At 42.4% G+C, this 27,715-nt stretch overlaps 1 protein-coding gene and 1 long non-coding RNA gene across 3 annotated transcripts; one reads left to right on the forward strand and one right to left on the reverse strand.

The window, feature by feature from the left end:
- Positions 1 to 907: 907 nt before the first annotated feature.
- On the reverse strand, positions 908 to 27,668 carry LOC106603702 (RNA-binding protein Nova-1). Of its 2 annotated transcripts, none has more exons than XM_014197701.3 (4): positions 26,876 to 27,668; positions 19,388 to 19,531; positions 11,482 to 11,648; positions 908 to 10,227 (listed from the first exon to the last, which is right to left on the reverse strand). In XM_014197701.3, exons 1-4 carry the CDS (start codon positions 27,030 to 27,032, stop codon positions 9,211 to 9,213), a joined length of 1,485 nt encoding a protein of 494 aa, XP_014053176.1. In that variant the 5' UTR covers positions 27,033 to 27,668; the 3' UTR covers positions 908 to 9,210. The 2 variants fall into 2 exon arrangements, with proteins under 2 accessions (XP_014053176.1, XP_014053177.1); XM_014197702.3 differs by lacking the exon at positions 26,876 to 27,668 and adding an exon at positions 23,288 to 23,630.
- On the forward strand, positions 13,230 to 17,522 carry LOC106603703 (uncharacterized). Its single transcript, XR_001328475.3, has 2 exons — positions 13,230 to 13,471; positions 13,945 to 17,522. It is a non-coding gene; the product is annotated as an uncharacterized LOC106603703 (long non-coding RNA).
- Positions 27,669 to 27,715: the final 47 nt, after the last annotated feature.

The raw sequence follows: 27,715 nt of genomic DNA on the forward strand, positions 1-27,715 counted from the left end.
GAGATGTAATGAAAACCACTTTTTAAATCAATTACTGTTATACTCTGGTTTTAGAAGTTATTGTTAATGGAGGATGTCACATGGTGCAGGAAGAATGATGTTGGAGGGACAGAGATGGATTATGGCTCTATCCCAATTGTCTTTCTGTGAATCCTCTTCGTATCCTATCTCCTTACCTCCTTTATTTTTTATTTAACCTTTATTTAACCACTCAAGTCAGTTAAGAACAAATTCTTATTTACAATGACGGCCTACCCCGGCCAAACCCTAACCCGGACGACCCTGGGCCAATTGTGCACCGCTCTATGGGACTTCCAATCACGGCCGGATGTGATACAACCTGGAATCAAACCAGGGTCTGTAGTGACGCCTCTAGCACTGAGATGCAGTGCCTTTTACCGCTGTGCCACTCAGGAGCTTCTCAACTGTATTGGAGAAGGTCCCCGGTCCCCCTTCTGACCTTCTTCTCCAATGGGTTTTGAGAAGGAGGCAAGAAGAGAGGATGCAAAAAAATCAAGGAAAGATGAATTGAACTTCCTCAACTGGTTCTGGCCTGTGAAGAACTTCACAGGTCCACAAAACAGATAACACTACAACATTCTGCCTACACACCACTGGACTAGAACTACTAATTAGCTTAGACGCTCACTTTGGCTTTTACTCAAGATGTTGAACAACAACTAGAACAACACTCAGACAGAACATGCACAATAAAACCGCAGTCATGATTTGGAGAGTATTGTCATATTCATTGTTAATGGACTACCTCATAAGCTAAGATTCAGCACCCCATTTAGAAAATGAACTTTTCCGTGAGCATATCGCATGCACTTTAATCAACTCAAGACCTTTCACTCCAATGAGACAGAGAGTAGAGGTGGAGGAGAATAAAGGAACAGAAGACAAGTGATGCTAAAATGAACATTTATAATGACTCTTTGTTGCTGTTGCCGTCGCAAAAATAATCTTTAAAAAACAATTCAATATATTAACACTGAAATGCTGACTTCACTGGTAGTCCACGAGTCATCAAACACAACTCACAGATTTTTTTTTTTTACAAACACAATACTACAGTTACATTAAATAGTCATTACCCTTAAATCTATTAATGGATGATGCTCAGATATACTGATAATAATAAAAATACACTTTCATTCCCTTTTGATAGTTGCTGTTGTCATTGATCAACAGTGTAATGTTGTAAAAGGAACTGCTTCTGAGATGTTTCACTGAGGAAAGCAGGAAATTGACTGGCAGCATAGAATATAGTGACATTTCAAGTCAAATGCCAAACAATGAAGTGTTTTGGGGGGGATATGGGATTGGGAAGTGAAACATCCCATTGCTACCACAGCTTCAGTGTGTAGGCTGGCTGGCTTTTGGCTCAGTGCCGATTTCATTTGGCACTCGTATTGGCAAATATCTCAATAAAAGGCTCTCACCCGTACTTCACTGACATGGCACAAGGAAAGACAATGTTGCCCATGTATCTTTAAGATTGAGACTGTATCTTTAAGATTGAGACTGTGTCTGTGTAAAGGCATCGAAGCAAATGCTTCAGTCAAAGGACAAGTGAGGCCTGGACTTTGAAATGGTATCTTCTCTGTCTCAATATAGACACTTGAGTCATTCCAATTGACCCAACTCTTTTTAGTTTAGGATAACATATTACATATGCTGACAGTCCATTTCTTAAGATGGAAAAACAAAAATAGTTTTACAAAATTAAAAACCTAACCCAAAATAATATTTACAATGGAGCCGAAGAGGTGTGCAGGGCATTGTCATGCTTTTTTCAGACAAGATTTGTTAGCTTTCAACCCTGCAGAATTGTCCGGATGACAAGAAAACAAACAAACAATTAAAACCAAATGAAAATTCATACAGTTGTAGTCTCAGCAAATTTTGGCAATAAACCTGGGGTCAAAATAATCCAAACACGCAGATGAGCACGCAAAGGGTGGATAAGGTCAACTTAGTTCATGGGAGGGTCAAAGATAAGAGATGGCGTCGTGGCTGGTTGGTAAAAATCCTGTCTTTCTCCCACTATTCAGAGGAATGGGCTCAGAATAATTTTCCATTCAATGGGTGAATACAATGACAGGTGCCAGACACAACGGCACACATAATCATAATGTCATGTAGGCTGAAAAGATGGAGAGAGTTGAGGAGAAGAGGGGGCAAGCAGCCTTAACCGGCTTAGTCCTGTCTGATAGTTCGATAGAATCCCCCTTAGGAAGATCCTGGAGGGTCAGATGCATGTCCAGACTACATCATATTTAAAACAACTGAAGGTTTGGAATGGTGTTGACTTAGTTTGGCACTCAGTAGTGGAGGGGTTAGAAGGGTGCTGGGGGTTAGTAGCAGTGCATGGCAGAAGGAGACGACAGAAAGTCATAGCATGCAGTGGTAAAGTAATTTTAGGTTACACAGGGTTCTTACGGGTTGAATTGTCCAATCCACCAACACTGACAGCGGTATGACCGAGGCAATCGAATTTTGCTGGTGCTGTATTTGTCTCCCATCTAAAATGATATCAGCAAGACCTTGGGATTGCATTCTGTAACGTAACAAACGTGTACTCTCTGATAACACCACATAGAGACATTGTATGAGGTTTACCGTGCTTTCAATGCCAATTTGTTCATAAAAATACTTCCGCCCTCTAGACTTCAAGGCAGCAGAATGCAACATGACAAGATGGAACAGCTCCACTCTAAATTCCCTCTCCCTCTTTTAAAGAAGATTCGCTCATTGTGATTTCCACCAATATTTTCAAAAGGAAATGGATAAACCATATTATGTGGACTCGGGTGCCACCTTTTCAGAGAAGTCTGATACACACAGACCCAAAAAGATCAGAAAAAAAACCCTCAACAAACAATATCAGAGCAACAGCAAAGAATGACAAAAACGGCTGAACGTTAACATGGTTTGCTTTGTTTCACATCCAATAACAGGAGATGGAATTTTGTAAAAAGGTATGACCCATTGATCAGTAAAGTGCATTTATGCAACACCAAACAAACAGGACAATGTTGACAGCGAATCGGAAGTGTTGTTAAAACATATCTGGGTTATGACTATGGCCTACCTGACTATAGCTGAAATTGGTTCTTGACATAATATGTTAACTCTACATGTAGTTGAAATTCCAGCCCTGAATTCACATTAAAAGACTGATAAACATTCAACTGAAAAAATGAGCAAATGGGATTACATTCATAGATTAGATTTGGGCATTCAAACTGTGGTACAAAAAATATTTAAAAACTATTACACAGGTTTTGTGAGGTTTAACCTGATTTAAAAAATGCCTGGTATTCTAGAAAGCAAAACTCAAGAATAACACTGAATAACATTTTCGCGTTTGCTTGTTTCACATTTGTAATACTCCTCATGGTACCTTAAGAAAACAAAACCTGGTCTGTTATAATATAAAGAGATGGACTGTATGAGAATTTGATCTGAAATGTGTTGTATTTGGGCCAACATGACAATAATGGGCTCCCTCCCAACTTACGACATGAAACAACATTTTAAATATGAGGTGATTTTAACTTAAGTGTTCTACAACTGACTGCATGCAACTTTATGTCTTTGAATGTTGCGAGAAAACCTCACAATTTTTTTTCATTTAGTTTTTTCCCTCAATTTTTCACTTTGATACCATGCAATAGAAGACGTGCAAAAAGATAACACCTAACTCCACGAAACACATTTTGTCTGATTGTTAATGACTATGTTATGAATGCTTATAACATGTTATGCTTAGTCCATGCTGGCCTATAGAGACATTTGTGAAAAACAGCAGTGCTTAAGCCACAGGTCAAACGAACACACAGGGGATGCATGGAGTGTAAAACAACATGGATCCATAAAAATCACAATCTTTATCTCTTACTCTATGTAGCTATGGGGTAAAACAATGCACAAAATAGTTATTTGTCCATTGTTTTCTTAAGTAATGTATATGATTATCATTTCTTAACTGAAAAACATTGTTTTATTGGCACTTGATCAGCACTTCTAAACAAGTTATTGATATCTAACATTTGATCGCACATCTACAATTTCAGAAGCTGCAGAGGTCTAGTTTGGCACAGGTACAATTATTACTGTTACTATCTTACCAATACTGTATAGTATTCTATACACCTCGTTTTACGCCCCTGTCTTTTAGAGCATGTTTCTTATCAACAGACCAGACATATTTTCAACTAAAATATTTTTTATATTTTACTTATCAAATAGCAGCATTTTCATAACTTACAAAAAGTACATGTAAACCTATTCATTCAAAATCTTAGTAATTTCAAAGGTTCATACAATAGACATAATAAAAACACAAAACAGGACATGCTACTATATTGCTTCCAATATTCTTTAAATTTTTCTTACGGTCAAACTAAATCTTCAATAACAGAAATATGGACGCCACCTGTCGATGATGAGTCATCGTAATGCACAAACAAATCGCAAAGCTAATCTTAATCAGGGCTAGTTGGCACTCTTCATCATCCACACAAAGATAACATAGAGTTTCACATTGTATCGACGACGCTGGACTGCATTTGGACTACAAACTAGAATAGCTACAATTAAGTACATATAGATCATGTTGACATGACATATTCCACAGAAATGAATTTCTAGTCATTTTTCAGATAAGAGGATATGCATAAAGGATGTCACTGTTTCAGCATGAGGTCACGAACGAGTTCCCACCTTTCTCTCGCTCTCTCTCATTTACTTTTTTTAAATAAACTCCTGCTCTTTTGTTAGGAGGCTGAAATAGAAGCTGTTTGGTCAACCAACAGACATTTTCTCATTCAACCAAGATTCGCCTTCCTATTTTGCTTTCCCTTCCCCTAGAAGGTCATAGATCACGGTGTAAGCCTGTCTAAATCCTACAAGTTCTTCTTTTAGTGGGGAATTTGATACCGTAGTTTGAACCAATGTTGCTGGTTGGTCTTGTGGGTTGTCACAGTTTGGAGGCAGGTGTTATCTGTGCATTTTTGACTGGTGAACTCTATGGGCTGTGAAAATATTTGCATACCCTTATGACCTATAGTGCATAACTCCTATCAATCACTTCGGCACTCCCTGCAACTCCCAGACGTCAGTGCCTATGAGTAGACAAGACAGAAAGAAGGAGAGAGGGGGGGAGCAGTGCAGAGGAGAGAGAAAAGGTAATCTGTATATAGGAGGACTTTAAAATAGACCAAAAAGAGCATATGTAGGGTGGGGAAATGTCTAAAGAGGAGGAAAAGTAATGAATGGAGAGAGGAGTTGGTACAATGTACAGATCAGACAGCTCTGGAGTAGTCTCTCTCTAAACCAAGCGTAGTTGCATTGCTTCTATTATTAAATCCACCTTGATTTGTGCTTGTATTTTAAATCAGCATTATAATGTTGTGAGGTTAGGGCTAAAATATGAAGGTTTTTGAACCCCACAGGTGAAAGAAGTTACAGATATTTTAACTGGAGTGCCATTTCATTTCAAGTAACTAGTGTACCGTTGACTACTGTTAAAAGTCACAGCACATTCCGTCAGAAATACAATGAAAGGGAAACATGTATTCAGTGAGTCAAGGTAATGGGGCTCGTGGCTGGTGCCATGCCATGCGGAGCGCTCAAACATAGAGTTGTTAGTAAGGTGGGGTAAAGGTCAATTCTTTCTCAAGAAGGAGCCTTGTCATTTCACTGAAAAGGGAGTGCTGCTGTTTCTTTCTCTGACACTATCGTTCCCGGTCCTGTATTATTGGAAGCCGATCCCAGAGCTCTGGTTACATAAGTCTATGGATACATTTGTGAAATGGAAAAGAGGGTCAGAATAGGATTCAGGGACTGCTGTGCAGGAAAATAAATGTCATAGGAGTCATTTGGGTTAATAAAAGGGTCAATGCTATCCGGGATCCTTGGGATGTCCCTACCCTAACCCCTACACTTACCTTAACCATTTTGCATTTCAACTTCAATGGAGTAGGGACATGCCAAGGATCCCGGATAGCACGGACCTTAATAAAATATATGGTTGACTGATGACTCTGGACTGATCAGTAGAAAAAACATCCATTAGCAGCTTTCTGTTGTGCAATATTATTGGTAAACCAAAATATCTCCAAGACATCACATTATGGATGTTTATGTGGAGATGTTCCTTATCTCGCTGCTCAGCTGTTTTTGCTCTAGAACTGGGATGGGCCACTCCAGTCCTCTGGGGCCTGATTGGTGTCACACTTTTGTCCCAGTCCCAGCTAACACACCTGACTCCAATAATCAACTAATCATAATCTTCAGTTTACAACGTAATTAGTTTAAATCAACTGTGTTTGCTAGGGATGATGGGGGGAGTGTGACACCACTCTGTCCCCCGAGGACTGGAGTGGCCCATCCCTGCTCTAGAACACGCACCAGCTGTAGGCCTATATCCTGGATATGTTCTTCAAAATATGATCACTTGGCTCAAGAAGGGACAGACACACTTTGCGTTGTGTCTTTGTTGTGTCTCACAGTGCAGTCATAAGAGACCCAGTGTACTCGGATGAAAACCAATGGATAGCAGCGCAGAAGCAAGCAAAGTTAATCGTTGTGTTTGAGAATGTTCTAGAAGACAATTACCCTCCCTGCGTTTTTGCCAAACAATTATCCTTACAGAATGTCAGATAAATGTTTGGGCAACGCTTTATGCACTACTGCCAATGTAAGCTAGGGTCAATGTCTGCTTTAGGCAAGATAACAGGTTGGACTAACTGCCTGCATAAACTGTTTGACTCCATATTGGTATTGACTCTGGTTGAGAAAAATGGTTCACAGAAAACTCCAAATGTGTTTCATGGTGAGTCCATTTCTTTCTCATTAGTGTCTCTCTTGACTACCAGCCATCCTGATATAAAGCAATCGTCTCCTCGCTCACAGATAACGTTCAATACTGCTTTTCTTAACAAGACTGCTTTGTAGTGCTTCGTTCTCTTCGGGACTCTTCAGGTTAGATTCTTCAATTGAAAAGGTAATGTAAGATACCTCAAGCTGTGTATAGTGCTGTCTTCCCTCTCGGGTATGATGCTCTGTCCCATGGGGGCTTATTCAAATTTCTACATAGGAGCAAGTCCCAAGGCGCAATATCGGCTGGCAAACTCAAAGTACAGGGCTAATTCATGACAATAGGATAAAAAGTATTTTTAACCAGTAACTACGTTATTGGGACCTAAACTGTCCACGGTGGCACAAGATACAGTTTGCCATGGCAGCTGAAGGAGGACTAGCGAGGTGAAATATTAAGACTGACCTTCAACATAGCATGAAATCCAGTCTTTGCTTACATAAAGGCAGAACTAGATCCCGTAAATTACAGATAAGTGAACAATGCTTGGCATCTTACAATCAAGGAGAGGGAGAGCAATCTCCAAAGGGATTTTCAATTTCGGTGATACAGGTAATATAGGCCTAGCTATCTGTAGTTATGTTTTCGTAGCACCAAAAGTGGTGTGTGTGTGGGTGGCGGTAAACATGTATGAATGTGTGTCTGTTCCTGTGAATGTGTACATTCCTGCGTGTCTCCTCTATCCTCTCACATTGAACATTTGACCCCTGATCTACACTAGTTACTGTGCAGTTCTGGGTTAAAACTATACATATCTGTCACTGCAACTCAACATTTGATCCTCGTTAATAACAAAATAACAATAATAATGTCTTTACATTCATATCAACCCGAATTCACAGGTTTAAATCATCTATATGTGTTTGAATGAGACCATATTTCAATAAATAATTGAGGAAAATAAAAAGGATAACAACCGAATTGTTAAAACCTCAATTTTGATTTGAACCATACAGTGTCATGTCATTAATATTCTGATATCTATTAAGAATTTAGTGGTCTTGGATGACCTCTGGTGCTCGTAATTTTACCTCTCTCATGTAAACAAGGCCTTTTGCTTTGTTCACATGGAGCGAGGTTAACATCAAAGCAAAAAGGCATGAGCAAAACGCTATTTCTGCTCTTTAAGCCTGTCCGGAACCTCAACTCACCGGGAGCGGAGATCTACAACTGAAGCTGAAAAATCAACACAGCCAAAGAAAATAAAAACGGAAGAGAACGAAACCCAAAACAAACCCAGCTGTGAGGTTTTTGAAGGGAACGAAACCCAAAACAAACCCAGCTGTGAGGTTTTTGAAGGGAACGAAACCCAAAACAAACCCAGCTGTGAGGTTTTTGAAGGGAACGAAACCCAAAACAAACCCAGCTGTGAGGTTTTTGAAGGGAACGAAACCCAAAACAAACCCAGCTGTGAGGTTTTTGAAGAGAACGAAACCCAAAACAAACCCAGCTGTGAGGTTTTTGAAGGGAACGAAACCCAAAACAAACCCAGCTGTGAGGTTTTTGAAGAGAACGAAACCCAAAACAAACCCAGCTGTGAGGTTTTTGAAGAGAACGAAACCCAAAACAAACCCAGCTGTGAGGTTTTTGAAGGGAACGAAACCCAAAACAAACCCAGCTGTGAGGTTTTTGAAGAGAACGAAACCCAAAACAAACCCAGCTGTGAGGTTTTTGAAGAGAACGAAACCCAAAACAAACCCAGCTGTGAGGTTTTTGAAGAGAACGAAACCCAAAACAAACCCAGCTGTGAGGTTTTTGAAGAGAACGAAACCCAAAACAAACCCAGCTGTGAGGTTTTTGAAGGGAACGAAACCCAAAACAAACCCAGCTGTGAGGTTTTTGAAGAGAACGAAACCCAAAACAAACCCAGCTGTGAGGTTTTTGAAGAGAACGAAACCCAAAACAAACCCAGCTGTGAGGTTTTTGAAGAGAACGAAACCCAAAACAAACCCAGCTGTGAGGTTTTTGAAGAGAACGAAACCCAAAACAAACCCAGCTGTGAGGTTTTTGAAGGGGGTGAAATCGTGTGGACTCACCCCTGAATCTGCTGCTTGGCAGTGGACCAGTTCAGCTTTACTCGTCATCAAAAGGACTCGACACCACTTTTAAAAAACATCACAACCTCAGTCCTAAAAACACAATCACATATCACACACACGTATCCTGGTTTTCTCTCTGCCTCACCTCCTTCTTTGTCACCTTCTCTTTTTAATACTGAAATATTGAATGGATATTTGGACGTTTTTTCCCCTCTCCGTGACCCTTGATTCCCTTTCTTTTCTCTGTCTCCATCCTTCCTTTATTACATCCTTTTTTCCCATTTAGCCCACCTTCTGTGGGTTGGTGGCACGCACACCCTGCTCATACGTGATCCTCTGGCTGATCAGATACTGGGCGGCTTGCGTTGCCGCGGGTGACCCTGTTATGGTAACTTTACGGTTCCGCGTGCCGGGTATGAACTCTCCCTTTTTGGAGATCTGGATGCGGGCGCCCGTCAGCTCCTGGTACTCAACCAGCGTTTTCCCGCCTTTCCCCAGGATGGCGCCCACCAGATTCTCGGGCACAGCAATCTCCACCACGTCCTTGGCCCCGTCTCCCAGCTTCTCTGCGGCCAGCAGGGAGGAAGCCATCAGTGGGGACGAGGCATTCAGGTAGCCGTTGGAGGCCCCCGTGGCGGCAGCCAGCGAGCCCAGGGAGAAGCCCCCCAGGCCAACAGCAGGATGGCCGGAGCCGGAGGCATCGCTGGCATAGGAGGCCAGGAGGTTAGCGGCGGCAGCAGCAGCTGGGTTAGCACTAGCAGCCACGGCGGCCAGGACCCCGGAGGCAGCGGCGGGGTTGAGGCCCAGGCCCAGGGTGTTGGTGTTGTAGCCATAGCTGGCCAGTGTGTTGAGGGCCGAGGTGATGGCCAGCAGGTCATTGCCAGAGAAGCTGGACATGGTTCCCGGGAAGCCGCCCATTCCTGCCAGGCCGGCCTGGCCTAGAAGGCTGGAGGCAGTGGCGGCAGCCGCAGCGGCGTTGGGAAGGACCTCAGCCGAGTTGGCGTAGGGGGAACCGGTGGGGTTGGAGTTGGCCACGGGGCCTGAAATGTTGGAGTAGCTGATGTTGAGGCAGCTGCTGCTCTGAGGGTCCTCCTGGATCTTCTGCACAATGATCTCCACGGCTTTGCGGTTCTGCTCGGGCTCCCCGCTGATCGTGACCACGCGCTCCTGCAGGTTGATGCCTTCGGGCTTCTGGGACAGCTGCACCCAGGCACCCGACTGCTCCATCACCGCCTTGACTGTGGCCCCGCCCTTACCGATGATCAGCCCAGCCGTGCTGTTGGGCACTATTAACTTAGCCTGCAGAGGAATGGTGGGGACCAGAGGAGGGAGGGAGGGAGGGAGGGAGGAGGGAGGGAGGGAGGGAGGGAGGGAGGGAGGGAGGGAGGGAGGGAGGGATAAAGAGAGATTGAAAAGTAGGAAAGAGAGAGAGAGAACGAGAGAAAGATATCGCTCACTGAGTCATTCTACTATCCCAGCCCTCTGCTTTACTCAGCGATGTGTTAATCCCAGGGGTTAAGGCTGCAGCTGCCGTCCAGCTCTGTGGCACTGTGGAGGACCTAGCGGGCAGGAGGCCGGTAAAAATAACCCCATGCCCTCACATTTTCCTGACCCTGCCAGGGCTCAGGTTGTGGGGCAGATGCCCCTGTGAGACAAAGTGTGACTGTGTTCTTGCCATGTGCTGACCACGTGCCCTTATGATTCTGCATGTCTACACTATTGACATGTCAGACAGATCATCGTAGGTAGGGAGGTAACATGCTTTGATCGGTCGTATTCTATATCTGATAGGTCATTGTCCACGACATGGTTATGTTAAGTATGGTGGTCGGTCATACCCTGACTACACCGCTCACGTCGCGTGCGCTGCAAAATAAATTTAGAAATCTATATTATTGCGCGCACACACACTGCTCGCGTGTGTCAACGAGTGTCTGCGTTGCCAAGGGCTAAAATGGAAGTCAGTTCTATTTGTGACACAGATCGTGCTGCAAGTCCTGCCTCTCCCATCTCCTCATTGGTTTATAGAAGCAGATAACCAATGAGGAGATGGCACGTGGGTATACGCACGTGGGTGATTGAAAGACAAACTGTGTTGTCGGTCGACGTGGTAATACTATGAAAGTTTAGATGCCAATCACCATATAAGTTCAAAGAAGAAAAAGCCTGGAAGGAGGAGAGATGACTAGAAACTATTTGGTTGACCGTTTTATGTGTGGAATTGTCGGAGTAGAGGACCTTGAGCATTTCAGGTAAAATAACAACTCAATGTTTATATTCCAGGACAAATTAGCTAGCAACAGAAAGCTAGCTAAATAGGACAAATTAGCTAGCAAGTGCAAGCTAGCTAGCTAAATTGCCATAAATGTTTAATGCTTTTCGACCTGTCCCCAAACGAATGTAATTGGTTCAGAGTTTGTTTTGATATTTTAACCTGCGTGTCGTGATCGCGTTTGGTGTGGGGGGACAAAATAAATGTATGCACGATGTCGCTAGTGCGCAGCCTGTTTGGGTTCCGTGTCAGGGATGGCTGACTAACGGACCGTGTCTCACCTGTTTGACGCGATCGGGGTTGACAGTGGTCTGTGGTTGCAGTATGCTGACTGGCTCTGTTTTCTGGGCGCTCTGGGGCATCTCGCGGACTTTCTCCGCGATGAAGCTGTGGACGCCATTTAGCGCCTCGACCGTACCCTGTATCAGACACACCCGCTCTGTGGTTCCTGTGGGGATAGAACAAAAAAGAAACATCACAGTGTATCAGTACTACCCACATGAAAAAATACTACAGTTTACTATTAGAATACTACAGTACTAAATCATTCTATAGTAAACTCTAGTATACTATACTACACACTGTAGTATACCTCAATAATGTGTATTTTTTTTCTTTAGATATTTTTTTCCTAGTTTTATTAATCGTATGTATGGGATACGCATGTTATACGCATGGTATAAATTGTCCAACGAAATGCTTACTAACACGTTCTATAGAATGTTGTAGTATACTGTAGAATGCTACAGTAAATACTACAGTATACATCAGACCACAAAAACATTACAGTAAATACTTCATTTGCATATACCCTGCCCATTCCCCTCCCATATATCCCAATTTGTGCCACCCATAAATGAGAAACTGACATGTCAAGTATAGACCATATATTGTGTTCCCTACAAGTTATAGAAAAGAGTAAAATCTCTAAACTGTCCGATCTGACCAGTCTTACCAACCTACAGTTTATGGAAAATGTGGTTTCCTCAAAGACAAAGCCCTCATTGCTATGTCAAATATAATAAATAAAAAAAAACACTATAGTAACGTCACAAAAACCATAGAGTAAATACTACAGTATATGACAGTCCGCAAAACCACTACAATAAATACGACATTATTACTCTGCGTTGCGTCGTGCCTAAGAACAGCCCTTAGCCATAGTATATTGGCCATATACCACACCCCCTCAGGCCTTATTGCTTAAATATACCACGGTTATGATGCAAAATTACTTGTTTACTGTTGTAATTATGTTGGTAACCAGTTTATAATAGCACCTCGGGGGTTTGTGGTATATGGCCAACAGTATTTATACTTAAGCAAGCTGTAAATACTACAGGGTACTACAGTCATGTCCGCAAAACTACAGTAAAGTCTGTAAAAACACTATAGTGAAAACTATAGTATATAACTATAGTATACTATAGTCTTTTTTTAAGGCTGGGTAGTTTCTAGCCTAGCGGTTAAGAGCGTTGGGCCAGTAACCGAAAGGTCGCTGGTTCAAATCTCTGAGCCGGCAAGGTGGAAAAAAATCTGCCGTTCTGCCCTCGAGCAAGGCAGTTAACCCCCAACAATAACTGCTCCCCGGGTGCCGGGGATGTCGATTAAGGCAGCCACCACACCTCTCAGATTCAGAGGGGTTGGGCTCAATGTGGAAGACACATTTGGGTTGAATGCATTCAGTTGTGCAACTGACTAAGTTTTCCCTTACTTTGGCATCACAGTCTTGTGAAAACGTAGATTATTGTGCCTTGGGGTCAGCGTCTGCTGTGGCTGTAGCATATCACTTACAAGAGGCTTCCTTGTTCAGTTTAAGGAACAGGATTTCTTGGATGAAACATGTTTTTGCCAAGGATCTATTTGACAAAAAGTAGTGTTGCAAAGCAACCCCATTTATAACTGAATAGCTACTCATGCAGTGACTATTTGCAGAAAAAAAAGAATGCTTGAGTTTTGATAACAGTTTCTTTATGCAGCGGTGCTAACTGCCAACCTATCCAATAATACTCCCCCCCCCCCCCAATATAGGAGCTCAAAAACAGAGCAGCTGAAAGAGAAGCTCGGGTAACAAACCACTGGGGGGACAAAGGATTCCTCCTAAATGATGTAACTCTTCCAGGGTCCTGGAATTCTGGGCCTGTCCTCGCCCCCCTACCTCCTCCATAGACTCCACACGTCCTTCCCTCATTGAGGCATCTTTCTACACCCCCTTTGTCGGCCCTACCGGAATTCTGTTGCCATGGTTAAGGAGCTGCGCCATAGGAACAGGTGATGCAATCACATGTCCTTTCTACAGCCTGCATCTTCTCTTCCTTTGACTGTTTATATTTCTCTCTCTCTTTGTCTGCCTTGCTCTCTTTCTTTCATTCCTTTGCACATTTAAATAATTCTATACCCACATTATTCATTCAATCTCACACCACCAGCCTTACAATAAACACTACATTGTGTTATGTCTATCAAAACACAAATACAAATGAATTAATCGAATTGTGAAATGACAGCAATCTGATCAAATCCAACAATCCAATAAGTGAAACATTTCTTCAATGCTAGTGACAACTAAGAGTCATCCTAACTTTTTACTCAGGGGAGTACCCTCCTATAAGGAGTACCCTCCTATAAGGAAGACCTGCTGATTGAGACTGGCCTGTTAGTTTTACGGCGACACTGCTCCACTCAAGCCAGCCCGGGCCATTTGTGTTCCTTTCCTTTTAATGTGATTCCATTTCCTCTTACAGGATTGGGTGACACACATCTGCCCCTAGAAGCACCTGTTGACATTCAGGAAATATCCATCAAGAGTTATCAAAACACACAGCCCACAAAGTCTGGGGACGGTCCAGGATCTCACTCGAACTCAATCCAACTCCCAACCCTGACTGGTCGCCACTGTTCCCATCTTAGAGTCCAGAGCAAAGACATTCAACTTTATTGGCTTTCACTAGTTATGTTATATAGTATGGACAGAGTATAGTCCGTATGGAGCGACTACTGTAAGTTGCATTGTGGGTTTATGTATACCTGTGCCTCAAAGTGCTGTCATGCATTCAACACTGAGACTGATTAAGAACTGCAATTGTTTCTTTCCAGGCAATTTGGGTGGGATTGAGGTTCTCTGGGAGCTTGGTTTACTTGACAGCGTTATTAGGAGAAGCTATAATGTAGGTTCTGATGTGTGTAATACAAATTTTAATAACAGTGTGTTTAATCTTAGAGGGAATTCTGGCACACAGGGCAGCAGTTCCTGAGGCAGAATGAAGAAGGACCTTGATTCTGTAGTCCAGTTGAGTCAGTCCAAAGCCTTACCCTGCAGATCTTTAACTGCAGAGGGCTATAAAGTGTTAACAACCATCTTTATTTCACTCTGAATACTAAAAGGCTGTCTTGAAAGCATTTCAATGAGGTTACTTAATTTTGTAACCTGCTTTTTGATGGAACTACCTCACCCAAAATGGACTGACTTGGTGTAGTTTTTCAGGGTGAGGTCAGTCTTTATGTTTTCAGCTAATGGAAAACATCAGCACCATATTCCTATGGTATATTACATCATATCAATTTTATCTGTTCATGCAGCACAGTGTGTAACTTTATATGCTAGCTGGGCTGATGGCCAGCTGCACAAAGCAGGGAGTCTGGAGTTTTGGTTGTAAGATCTTTGCTCCCTTACCAGGGACTCTCAGCTTCCTTTGCAGCTGCTGTGAACAGTGTGTGTACGTGACTGCGTACACATGTGTGTGTACAGTATGAGTGAACAGTATGTTGTTTACATACTGGTGTAGGATAATTTTGTCATGTAAGGTATCAATAAGGATGCGATCGGATCACAAAAAGGGGTCTTGGGCTATTCTTTACTATGCAAACAAAACTTTGTAGAGACAGCACGATGCCATCTAATCTGGATCAAACTTCAAAACTTTTAAGAACAAATGCTATGAGAAAAACCAACTCGGGAGAGAAGGGAGGAGGAAACTTGGCGCAGTGAGAGAGCATCTTGAGTACAGCTGGGGCAGGGTCACTTCCAGAGAGAGAGCGAGAGAGATTGTGAAAGGTTATTTCTGGGCCTGCCCTCCTGTCCCCTCCCCTAACACACAATCATGCATCATCCACACCCTTCACTATCTCCAGTCATCTATCTCTGGCTGCCACAGCAGGGCCTAGTCGTACAGATCCCATTCCCATCGAGGCCTACCCCCATTCATGATTTCATGTCTTACACTGGCGGATGGGAGACGGGAGGTGCTGGGATTGTTCTAACCGCGGCTATCACTATTGAGCGGATTGCTAGGGGAAATAGCTCTGTCTGTCTGTGTCCTCGTTGTGCTGTAGGTAGGGTAAGCCAAGGCAGCTGCAGTGTTAAAGATTAAGAGGTGATCTGTGCGTATTGGTATTAACATGACATGTCAGCACAGTCCTCTCATAGCTGAACACAGAATGGAGATAGAATGAAAAGTCATTGCAATGGTATAGCCTACTCTTTTCATTAAAAACACATGTTAGATCAAATATTGTGGCCTAATTTGCGATGTGTTTACACTTAGTTCAGTAGGGAATAAATCACAAAAGGTAGAACAAAAATTAAGGTTATAGACTTGCGGTAACAACAAATGTTGTAAAAATTACATTCAATTGATTAGCTTTGTTTACTGTCTTTTAATTCCTTAGGAAAATAACAGGTGTACACTTTGTACAGGTACAAATGCCTCGTATATTGAAGTTCCTGGAAGAGAAATTCTGGCCCATTGTGTGAGATGGTGTTGTAGTTTCATTTTACTTTGGGGGGCCCTAGCAGCACCCAATCAAATCGCTGCCAGTACCATCTCCCTGATCTCCTCACTCATCGCAATAATGAGGAGGGGGAGGGGCAGAGCAGGTGGTGCCCCAACAACCCATCCACCACCCAGAGAGAGGAGCAGGATACAAAAGCACAACTGCTCCAATGTGTGTTTTCTAGGTAGACAAAGAAAGTAGTGCTGATACATGATATGCAACAGTAAGCCATTACTAGAGTTCATTTTCAGCGTGTCATGGTTACCATCGATGAATCCAGTTTTTCCAGAAGTGGGGGAGGGCAAGGGACAGGAGACTGTCTAAGAAATGGATACCACTAAAATGACATTTTATTGTACTTCTATTCTTTGACAAGGTTTATTCATCTTTGACAGTGTTTAGTCAAGGTGCAGTATATCATACCTTCCGTTTACCAGAAAATAGGCTATATTTGAGCCATATTGCCTTTTTGTTTTCTGCAGGCAGTTTAATCCTTATTTTCTACATGTAGCTCATCTATAATTGGTTGCTTGAGGCAATCACATAATTTACTATAAGCCATATATTGTAAAAAGGAACAAAAGCCAGTACATTCATTCCTTTCCATTTATGCATCTGTATGGTACAGAAATGTGTTCAGTTTAACAATACCACAGTCCATTGCCTATGTGTTGAAAATAGGTGATCAGTACAAAATAAATAAGATCATTTGGTTCAATTAGTTATAACAAAAGAGATCTGGACTTAATTAAAAGTGAGCCGCTGAACACGTATTATTTTTCAGCAGACTGAAGCTTCCTTAGCCATGAAGGACAAACGCAGATACTTTTCTGTGGCTCGGGCATTTCTCTTCCGAGGACAAGATGCTTCAGCACCAACCAGAGAGTGCAGTGACCTCCATCAGTGTGGGGTCGTTGGGGAAAACATGAGCATTTTTTCCATGTTGACATGTTTTTTAACAAGGCCCTATTGGGCGACTAGTGCTTTCAGTGTACCTTACATGTCCTTGACATTAGACAATGTGCTCTCTCCATCTTGGAGTAAAATGGCAGCCAGGCAGCTAAGAGGGAAATTGATTAAATGCGGTCTTTGCACTGTAGCAGAAATGAAGAATGATAGTACTTCTGGGGAATACAGACTTTGCACAGAAATGGGATCAGCTCCCTGCTAAGAGCGCAGCCAAACTGAAAGAAAAACTGCTTGCATCTTTAAATGATACTCCTGCGTCAATAGCAGCTGTATCATCTGCATGGGTCTTTTGTCTGGGTACAAATACTGTGCCTTTGGACGGCTAGATCAAACTGCAACTGTTCCCCAGTTGGAAATCAAACTGCAGCATAACCAACGAATAACAGTCTTCTACTGAACTTGGATTCAGAGAGTGCCATGGGTTTGGTGCTCTTAGTTGTAAACCTTTTAGGGCTGTCCCCAACAACAACAACAATTCTGGCTCTACTGAGAGTTGTCTTTCGACCAATATATTGTTAAAAATGTTAAAACATGTATTTTTCCCATATAAAGACACAATAAAATATACTATATGCACTGAGCTTGTCTGATGCTTTAAGCTCACTGTTTGATGAAATAATTTAGACACACTTATGACTCTAAAGGGATCCGACCGCAATTGATTTGATTGCGCTGGGCCAGGCTCAGACAGTGAGTGCCCGTGTGACTAGCACCCCTTGTCTCTCTCTCCTCCCTGCTGCAGCGACCACCACAGAACATGAACAGTGTTTATCGCGCTGTCCGTGTTGCTGAAGCTGAAACATAATTACAGCCATTTCTGTCTGAAAAGTTCTGCTACCGAAATCCTTACTTTGTTTAGGAAAAACATTCCATATTCCCTCAACCCTGCTCTCTTTACGTGACACATGTATGCATCACATGCACGTGACCAATGGGGCCTGACCTATAGCATATCATAATCACATCAATAAATTGGTTATAAACTCGTGACGGCAAAATGGACGTGAAAAAGAAACTGGAAACAGGAATGTTTTACTGGTTGCTCAGGAAGGAAATGGGAAGTCAGTTGTGTGGAGGACATTTGACTTAGTTGTGGAAACTACTAGAGATCTAGAAAAAGAAGGAAGGAAAGGAGCAAGTTCTGCGTGCATATTATATGTGCCAAACAGGTGCTGTTAGATTACAATATTATTTTTTTCTGACTATTTGGAACAGTGTAAACAACACTAAATACATTATTAGCTTATCTTTTTTGTAAAGACTTTATTACAGGCAAGACTAAAAACAGTCCCATGTATTTGTGAATGTAACTTCCAATGTGGAACGGTTTATTTATAGTTTAGGCTAATTATTCAATGCTCCCTTTGTTATTTCATTTTAAAACTAAAATGCTTGATTGCATTTCAAATCATGAATGACTCGTATGCTGTGTGATGACATGAACTAATGAATGATTGGTTTATACAGTAGCATATACATATATATATCACATATAGGCCTAAGGAAGTTACAGTATTAAGACAGCTAAACAGGATGATGATAATGATAATGACATTACTAATTATTATAATGATGATAATAATAATAATAATTATAATAATAACAATAAGGAGATCAAGAAAAAGGAGGGTATAGGAGCGAGAGGCTGTTCTAACAAAAAAAAGTGTAAACCCTTTATTACAGCACAGCAAAGATTAAAAACAGACGAATTTGTGAAATTGCTTTATCCGACATATTGTGGTTGCATGAGGCTTGGTGATCACAGAATCAGTAGGCTATTAAACAAACACTCAAACAGGCAACAGAAGCAGGATCTGTCTTATTTCTGGAGAGAAATATGGAGGATTTATAAAATCAGGCACATTCAACAGTTAGGCTATTGATTATAGACCTAATTAAGATGGAGTTTCCTCTCTCCTTACTTTTCTTAGACAACTAAGTCAAGGGCCGTCTCATCTCCTGACTCCGCTGGTGCCTTGCCATTGTTCTCAACACCAATATACTGGATAACTTTGCCATTATGCACATAGCAACATGGTGGAGGAAAAGGCACCAACACAACAGCACACTGATGTTTAAGAACCACAGACCGCAACGGGGGAGAAAGCGCATTTGTTATAAAATTATATTATTTTTCTTAGTGTTTCACCATTGTTCTTACATAATATAGCCATATACAATTTCAGTAGCACGTCTTACAGTGATGGACTGTACCATCCCCACGGCCTCCACAATGGATTAGTCCACTGAGACAGGTGCAACTCAGACAAGTGTCTTGTGCTCCATGAAAAGAACTCCAACATTTGCGACTGACTGTTCGACTAAAGAAATCTCAGTCGACCAACAGCCTATCGACCAAACAATCGACCAGTCGACTAAATGGGGTCAGCCCTAAAGCCTTTACATTTGGACAATGTGATCATGGACAAAGTGAGGTCCACTTACCTGGGTAGAAGTCTTTGGATTTGGACAGCTTGATGGTGGCGCCCGTCTCTTTCTGCAGCTGTACGATGGTCTGGCCGCCCTTGCCAATTATAGAGCCGGCCGCATAGCTGGGGATCAGCACCTTCAGGAAGTACTCACCCTCTTCTGTAGGGACAGAGACAAACAGACAGGAGGTCAGAGCTAGTAAAGAGGCTCTAGTCTACACACATTATATACACCATACTGAAAGTAACCCATTCACCTCAGCCGATACACGCCTGCAGCACGGAGTAGACTACAATTCACATTCACAATGTATCCCTTCTGGGTCCATTCAATCATCCACAATAGGAACATGTACGTGTCAGATGCATACACTTGAATAGGTAGCTAGCCACATATATTCTTGTCAGCCTGGCTTTGGTAGGTAGGAATCTAGAGAGGGGTTTTCATTTCGGAGTGTGATTCTTTTGTATCCTCTAGTCCCACATTTCATCAGAGTTTGGTGACACGTTCTGTATTCTGTCCCAGATTTCCTGTTGAGTAAATGCTGACCTCCTTTCCAGTTTGCAGAGGTCTAATTTTAACTGTTTTCAAGGAGTTTTAGTATCCTTTATCAGAATCTTCGGACAAAATGTCTAATTTGCAGTCCAATTCAAGCCAACTCCTACATAATGTTATCAATCATTTCGCAATCCAAGAGACAAAGCGGAACATAAACTACATCAGAATCATGTGAAAATGATAGAATGTAATAACATTACTCTGAATTTGACTCACACAGGACTATGTCAAAACACTTAAATCATATGCTTGCAGGGCATGAAATCCAACCCAGTGTGATCCTGAGTAATGAATGTTAGGGATGCAAGCTTAAGGGACTGAAATCCCTCAGATTTGATCAAACTGGATACTTCCAAGAAGACAAACTCAATATCCTCCCATTTAAAAGGGGGTTCAGTGGCTTTACAACACTGTCTTGTTTCAGTCAGTGATTGATATCGTGTCGGCTCAAAGAATTGACCGACCAAACCTTTTGTTCTTCAACCTGTTAATTCAGGATGTTCCCCTCCATACACGTAATGGCTAATGAAAAAGACCTACTGTAACCATCACCCAGGTGAGCACTAGCAGTGTGTGTCAATCCAAACCTCCATACACGTAATGGCTAATGAAAAAGACCTACTGTAACCATCACCCAGGTGAGCACTAGCAGTGTGTGTCAATCCAAACCTCCATACACGTAATGGCTAATGAAAAAGACCTACTGTAACCATCACCCAGGTGAGCACTAGCAGTGTGTGTCAATCCAAACCTCCATACACGTAATGGCTAATGAAAAAGACCTACTGTAACCATCACCCAGGTGAGCACTAGCAGTGTGTGTCAATCCAAACCTCCATACACGTAATGGCTAATGAAAAAGACCTACTGTAACCATCACCCAGGTGAGCACTAGCAGTGTGTGTCAATCCAAACCTCCATACACGTAATGGCTAATGAAAAAGACCTACTGTAACCATCACCCAGGTGAGCACTAGCAGTGTGTGTCAATCCAAACCTCCATACACGTAATGGCTAATGAAAAAGACCTACTGTAACCATCACCCAGGTGAGCACTAGCAGTGTGTGTCAATCCAAACCTCCATACACGTAATGGCTAATGAAAAAGACCTACTGTAACCATCACCCAGGTGAGCACTAGCAGTGTGTGTCAATCCAAACCTCCATACACGTAATGGCTAATGAAAAAGACCTACTGTAACCATCACCCAGGTGAGCACTAGCAGTGTGTGTCAATCCAAACCTCCATACACGTAATGGCTAATGAAAAAGACCTACTGTAACCATCACCCAGGTGAGCACTAGCAGTGTGTGTCAATCCAAACCAATCCAGATTTGGTAGGCTAAATTCAGACAAGAGCAATCAACCTAATGTTGGGATTGGACACTTTTGGACAATTACTGTGAATACCAACCCAAAGATGGTGGATAAATGAAGATGTCCCACTCAGGCAGTTTACCATTGAAAAAAAATGGTCACAGTACTGGTCTGCTCTCCCATAGACACCAATGCGATAGCTGCTGGGTCTGGTCTGTTTAGTTCATTGACTGTAGGCCTATATTAACCAGAATAAATGAGCAACTGGGATGACTCACATCCTCTTCCATCTCTGTACCAACCAACACCTGGTTGTGCTATTCCAGACATAAGTAATCAACAGGGGAGACAGACATGTGACCTATGTATGAACCTGTGGGCACAATAAGTACCCAATATCACCCCTGAAATCAATTAGATAATAGTAGCCTAAATCATTCTTCAAATATCTGTGCTGGTGTGACCCAAAAATGATCTAATATGTTTTTTCAGATATCATCTATTATTTTTAACATGACGTCACTTTGGGACCTCTTCAATGCCTCAACCAGCAACACGGATGACATCACTCTGTCAAGAAGGCACGTTCAGAGAACTGTTCATATATGCATACAAACGTGTTTCCAATACAGACCAGCACAAAAATATAATGACCATATCGCAACATTGTTGTTCGTTTTAGGGGTGATTTTGGGTGCCAACACCAAGATGCGTGTTTGCCTGTGTCGTCGTTGTATAGCTTCATGCAGGGGGATGGATCTGCAGGCTTGTCCAGGGAAGATGGATAGAGCTCTGCACACATCGATGTCACTGTTCTAAGACTGACCTTCTGTTTGCCTCCAAAATGGGATCATTAGATCCTGATCATAATGACCGTGGCACTGTGACATCTAGGGACTTCACAGTCCCTCTCCCTGTCAGCTCTCTACTGATTCTTTTAAAATGCCCCTCATGTTCCATTTGTGTCTCTCAATACAGTCATGACATGTTGATTTCTCAACTCCAAAGTCAATTAGACTTCATTCTGTTACCTCGGACTAAAGGAACTTCCTCGCTGCTCACACTACTAGAACTACTGGAACCAACATTTACATTCAACATGTCTAGTCCGTCAACACATCTGCATTATAAATCACACTGATGAATGATTTAGCCTTTCTGAGAACATCTGTCATTCCTTTATCAATCAGAGAGATTATGACGGCATTACACTCTTGACACCAACATATCATTAGCCAAGGCCCTTTTTCTGCTGGGATTTCTGCTTTCTACTCTGCTCATCTTCCCCTTTCAGAGAAACATGATGATAGATGACCTTGATGAAAAAGTAAAGACCATTGCTCAGACATTGACATTGTCTTCATGGAGCTACAGGCTCTTTTCTACTGTCAGTCAGAGGACAAATGTTACTACATCTCTCCACACAGGGCAAACTGAACAATAGGAATGGAACAGTGGAAATGCCCTCTATTAGACCTGTGGTGGCAGGGGTGCACAAGTCCCCGTTTCTATGTGTCTTAAAACCAGGGTGAACCCAGCATGGGAGAACATACCATTGAGATTCCCTCCATTGCCCTCACAGCAGCGTTTTGTCATTAGTCAATAATTAATTCCGTCCTAGTGTCTGAAAAATCACAGTAACAGGTTTCAATGGTGTCATGTGGTAGAGTAAACATGGCAATCTGTTGCTGCAATCCGCCAGGGGAATGGGAGCAGTATGGGGCAGGTTGGGGAGCTAACGTTAAGCCAGTCGAGGGTGTTGAGTTCAAACCCATGCATCTAATACTGGGGGGACAGCTTGGAGACACAGACAACGAGCCAAACGTGTTTAGTGAAGTCACTCAACGGGGTGGGCCCCCACCCCCCCCTCCAAATACCCACTCTGCATGTCAATGGACCAACCTGCCGCTGACAGGCAGCAAGGACGATGGAACAAAACGGGCAATAATGAGCAGATGAGATTTCAGCTAATCAAATAGAAAGAGTTGAGTGTGATAAATGAATTCAACAAGTCATAACAAAAACAGTTTGGCTCTTACCCATTCTGAGATCTGCTGGTAAAATCCTCTGTCAGATCGCCATCAATGCCGGGGTACAATCTCTTAAGGGTACCTTAACGTTAGGCTAGTCATAGGTGAAATGGTGGCGTTGAGGAATGCGGCCAGTCAACCTTTTTCACCGAGGTCTAATACATTAGTGGGTTAAAAAAAAGATTTCACCGCAACATCCAAGTCATGCCTGCAGCTGGCCAGAGCCTCAACTGTCTGACAAAATGCTAATGCAGGCTCTCAGTGTTTTCAGTGAAAGACGCCACGCATTGTTCAAGCCTGCACCGGTTTGAAGGGGGGGGTCTTCCCTGCCGCATCACCCTTTTCACTGCTCTCATCCATATTCATCGAGTGGCCCGTCCGTCTGCAGCAGCGTGGACGACTGACAACTCGTCTGGCCAATGGGCAGCCTCCTCCCCCAGCACGTCATGCCCCCACCCCCCAATGCCTGTCCCAAAAAAATTAGATTTTCTCCCCCAGTCCGCCTCTTTTGACGCAGCACTATAAAGCGTAGCGGCCCATTCAATTTCTTTTTCCGTTGAAAATGACAAAAGTGAAACAGGTAGTGGGGTTGGTTTGTGCGTTTCATGGGAGAGAGCGTGGGGTTACCTTGAGTGATGATTGAAAAGGTGTGTAGATGCAGTGAGTGGATAATGAAGGAGGTGGAGGAGGAGAGGAGTGATCTGAGACTGTGCTCCGTACAACCCCTCTCCAATCTCTCCCACCCCTCTTCCCTCAGACGGCCATGTTTGAGCGGGGGGGCTCATCAACCACTGCAAATGGCAGTGCCGCAGAATGGTGTAGGTGGGGGGAGGAGGGCGACGAAGCCAATCACTACGCCTATAAATCGTATAGACTATAGAGAGCGGTATACTATGTGTGTGTGTGGGGGTGTGTGTGTGTGTGTGTGGGGGTGTGTGTGTGTGTGTATGTGTGGGGGTGTGTGTGTGTATGTGTGGGGGTGTGTGTGTGTGTGTGTGGGGGTGTGTGTGTGTATGTGTGGGGGTGTGTGCTCCGCTCAGTATTAATTTCCAGGGAACCTCTAGAAATACTAGTATCATTTGTCTAGCCGCTTTGTTCATTTTCTAGATACATTTCCAATGTCTTTAAATCATAGAGCAAACTGGGGTAATAACTGAGGCAGATAAACATCTTTGCGACCGTCTTCCAGTAAATGATACCAATAAACCATTAATTGTGTCACCAGGACTCACTGGTGTGGCTACATAAGCATGGTCTCTCTGTAGGCTCCCCCTCTCTCCCTCTGCCACCTGGCAAATTCATAGTCCGCTCACGTCACATTGCTCTGCAAGGGCACCTGTGTCCTTCTCCCCCCCAAAAAACCCAGCTCACATTCCTCTGCCAACCTTTCCATTAGCAACATTACCATATCATACCTAATCCAGGACATGGGTAATTACAGGATAAATTTGCATGAGCGATGAATGAAAAATCTTCATTTTGAGGAGAGGGGTGTTGCTGATTTTTTTTAAAGGAAAAATAAATAGGCTACCTCCTCCTCCTGGAGTTGGGCCGTAATTCTCCAGCCATCCTAAATGCACAATAAGCACACGGCAGTAAAACCTCCAGCATATTACTCCTTTTTCTATGGTAACTGGCAGTCATGTTAATGATCAACAGGAATGATGTGATAAATATCAGACACAATGTGTAATGTAATGAAAAAGATGGCTGAGAATCACCAAGAAAAAAACATATTACGTATATGTATCATCTATCTATTAAACAGCCTAAATGACATGAAACCTGATGATAATACAATTCTAATACAACCAAGAACACATGAACCTTAAAACATATACATTCTGACTGTTCTACGGATAATGCAATGTGGACATTTTGTGTTTGAAATTATTGCAGTGAAGAAAATCACAGATAGTCTAATTATCTCGTGGAGGAAAATATATTCTAATTAAAATTCTAATTAAACTTAAACCCCGCGATTACATTTTATTTTTACAGATTGACATTATTTGTTGTTCGATATTACATTATTGGTGCCTTACACAGTAACAAATAAAGATAGCCTACCAATTGGCTTTGTCTACACCAGCTGGTGAAAAGTAAACAGCCTATTCTCTGCAGACATACTGTACTATTACCATATTATTCCAACTAATGGAATAAGTGGTCCCTGTGTGCTGGTCTAGAATAACCCTTTCTACCTCATACATTTATTATAAAAAATTGGGGGAAAAAGACTTGCCTAAACAAGGAGTAATGTTTTTGCCGTCACCAACAGCACCATCCTCAATGATATTACTGAAATGTCACTAGCGTTTTAGATGAGTCATATTGCAAACGTGTGAGCAACACATTGCAGGCTATTTGTTTTACCCCTGAACAAAGACTCAAATGAATGCTTTAAATGCTGTATCAACATGCCGCAATCACATCATTTTGTGTTTTTACAAGAAATCACAAAAGTGTGTTTGAATTGTTGTGGATCAGTTCTGTTTGTTTTTCCATCCTGTATGTGGTTGTCTACCAGTTTACGACTACGTAGGTAACCTATTTTAGCGTGTAGCCGATAAGTGAATTACATTGGGTGCTCTGGGGTGTAAAGATTTCATTGTGTGCTATGGAGTGGTTGGTAAATTGTGTTAGTTTTATTGAGACTATTTCTGCAGAAACAAACCATGGCTTTCTAAGTAAATGGCTATGACAGGTACATAATGTATTACAAGTTGTTGTTCACTGATAGTCAATTGTGACACAGATGTTCACAGATCACATTTCTAAAGAAAAACACATCAATTATTTTCCTTAGTGGTATTTTTCTGAAGTGAACTATCAGCGACCATCTCATTTACTATGTTTCTGAGGTCCCATGAGTCTGCAACAAAAAATGTTCCACTCAATGGAAAATGTCATAACGAATCTCCAGATGTGCAACATGATGGGGTCACTGGGTTCAAACCTGACAGGTGCCAAATGGGTCACTGTATTTGATGTAATTATGGAAGTAGCGAGACCAATAACTAGGCTACAATAAGTATTTATATACATTGATGCAATGTGCTTTGAAACTTGAGTCAGAGCATGCTTGCGAAACATAGGCTACAAAAGTTGTATAATCTTATGCATTCAAACATTGGGATCCTATAAATACATGGTATGACATCTGATTGACATACTAGAAAATAGTTGCCATAGATAAGCAGTTTCTAAGTTCTCTGTCAAATGTAATGGGCTGATGACATGTTACATTCACTGAGGGCCTTAGAAACTGCTGATCTATGGCAACTATTTTCTAGTATGTCAATCAGATGTCATACCATGTATTTATAGGATCCCAATGTTTGCCACTGGTAGGCTAGCGGTTAAGAGCGTTTGGCCAATAACTGAAATGTCGCTGGTTCAAATCCCCGAGCCAACGAGGTGAAAAATCTGTCGATGTGCCCTTGAACAAGGCACTAAACCCTAATTGATCATGCACGTTGCTTTGGATAAGAGCGTCTGTGATCAAGCAGTAACTAAAACATTAGAATAAAACATTAGTTACTGCTTGATCACGCTGAAGACAATGTAGCCTACGGTGGGTGTGCAATGTCTTACCTCCCGTGTTTGTGCGCTTGGTACAACAGTCCTCCTCCGTCGGAGTTAGTGGTCGTTTACGAGAGTCGGGGGGATCTGACTCCATGTGGGGCTGTTGATTGTGATGAAGAGGATTCAAGAATATCCCGTTTTGTTCAACTGCTCCACCGGCCATCATTTTCCGACCAGTTTGTATAGGCCTATATGCGTTATTCCACAACGCCCTCACCACATTACATGTATGCGAGTTCTCACAAAATGATCCAAGTTTTTCCTTCTTGACTTAAAATGTCTCCGATTTCCTCTTTGAGAACACCAAAATGACAGGCAACACAGCGCCTTCGGTCCTGCTTGTTCTTCTCGACTCTGCTTGCAGTTGGCTGATAGAGCGTCACAGAAAGCTAAATATAAAAATCCATTGAGTGAAATGCATTCATTAGCCTGTCACTTCATAAGCTTTGTGTTCAGTAGTGGTGTCCTCTTGCCCGTGATTCATACGCAATAGTCCACCAAGGTGCATTCAAATAATGCCGTAAGTCAGTAGTGACACTGATGAACTAGCCTATCAAAAAGAGAAACATTTTAAAGACTTGCGAAGAATAGCCCGGGAAAAAATATATCTTTTTTAAGTCATCTTCACGCCATCTTCTGGGATAAACATGTACAGTAAGTCCACGGCAGTTCAGCTGTAGTTATTGACTTTGAAGTACATGAGGGAAATATTCTTTGGAAGCTCTGAGGTAGACCACCCTGCCGCTGACCGGTGAGAGATGAAGTCAACGAGACACCAGGCATCTTCTTCATCCGAAAGGTTGTCAGAGGACAAGCTGACGTCACGTGGTTCAGCATCCACTTTTTCAG

The sequence above is a fragment of the Salmo salar genome, chromosome 04 (genome assembly GCF_965601325.2).
Source record: "Salmo salar chromosome 04, fSalSal1, whole genome shotgun sequence".
NCBI classification, from domain to species: domain Eukaryota; kingdom Metazoa; phylum Chordata; class Actinopteri; order Salmoniformes; family Salmonidae; genus Salmo; species Salmo salar.

Coding starts and splice junctions, on each gene's coding strand:
- LOC106603702 (XM_014197701.3), bottom strand. CDS start 27,032: ATGATGGCCGGTGGAGCAGTTGAACAAAACGGGATATTCTTGAATCCT. Junction 19,532..26,875: donor CAAGCGCACAAACACGGGAG/GTAAGACATTGC, acceptor CTGTCCCTACAG/AAGAGGGTGAGTACTTCCTG. Junction 10,228..11,481: donor ACCCCGATCGCGTCAAACAG/GTGAGACACGGT, acceptor ATTCCTCTGCAG/GCTAAGTTAATAGTGCCCAA.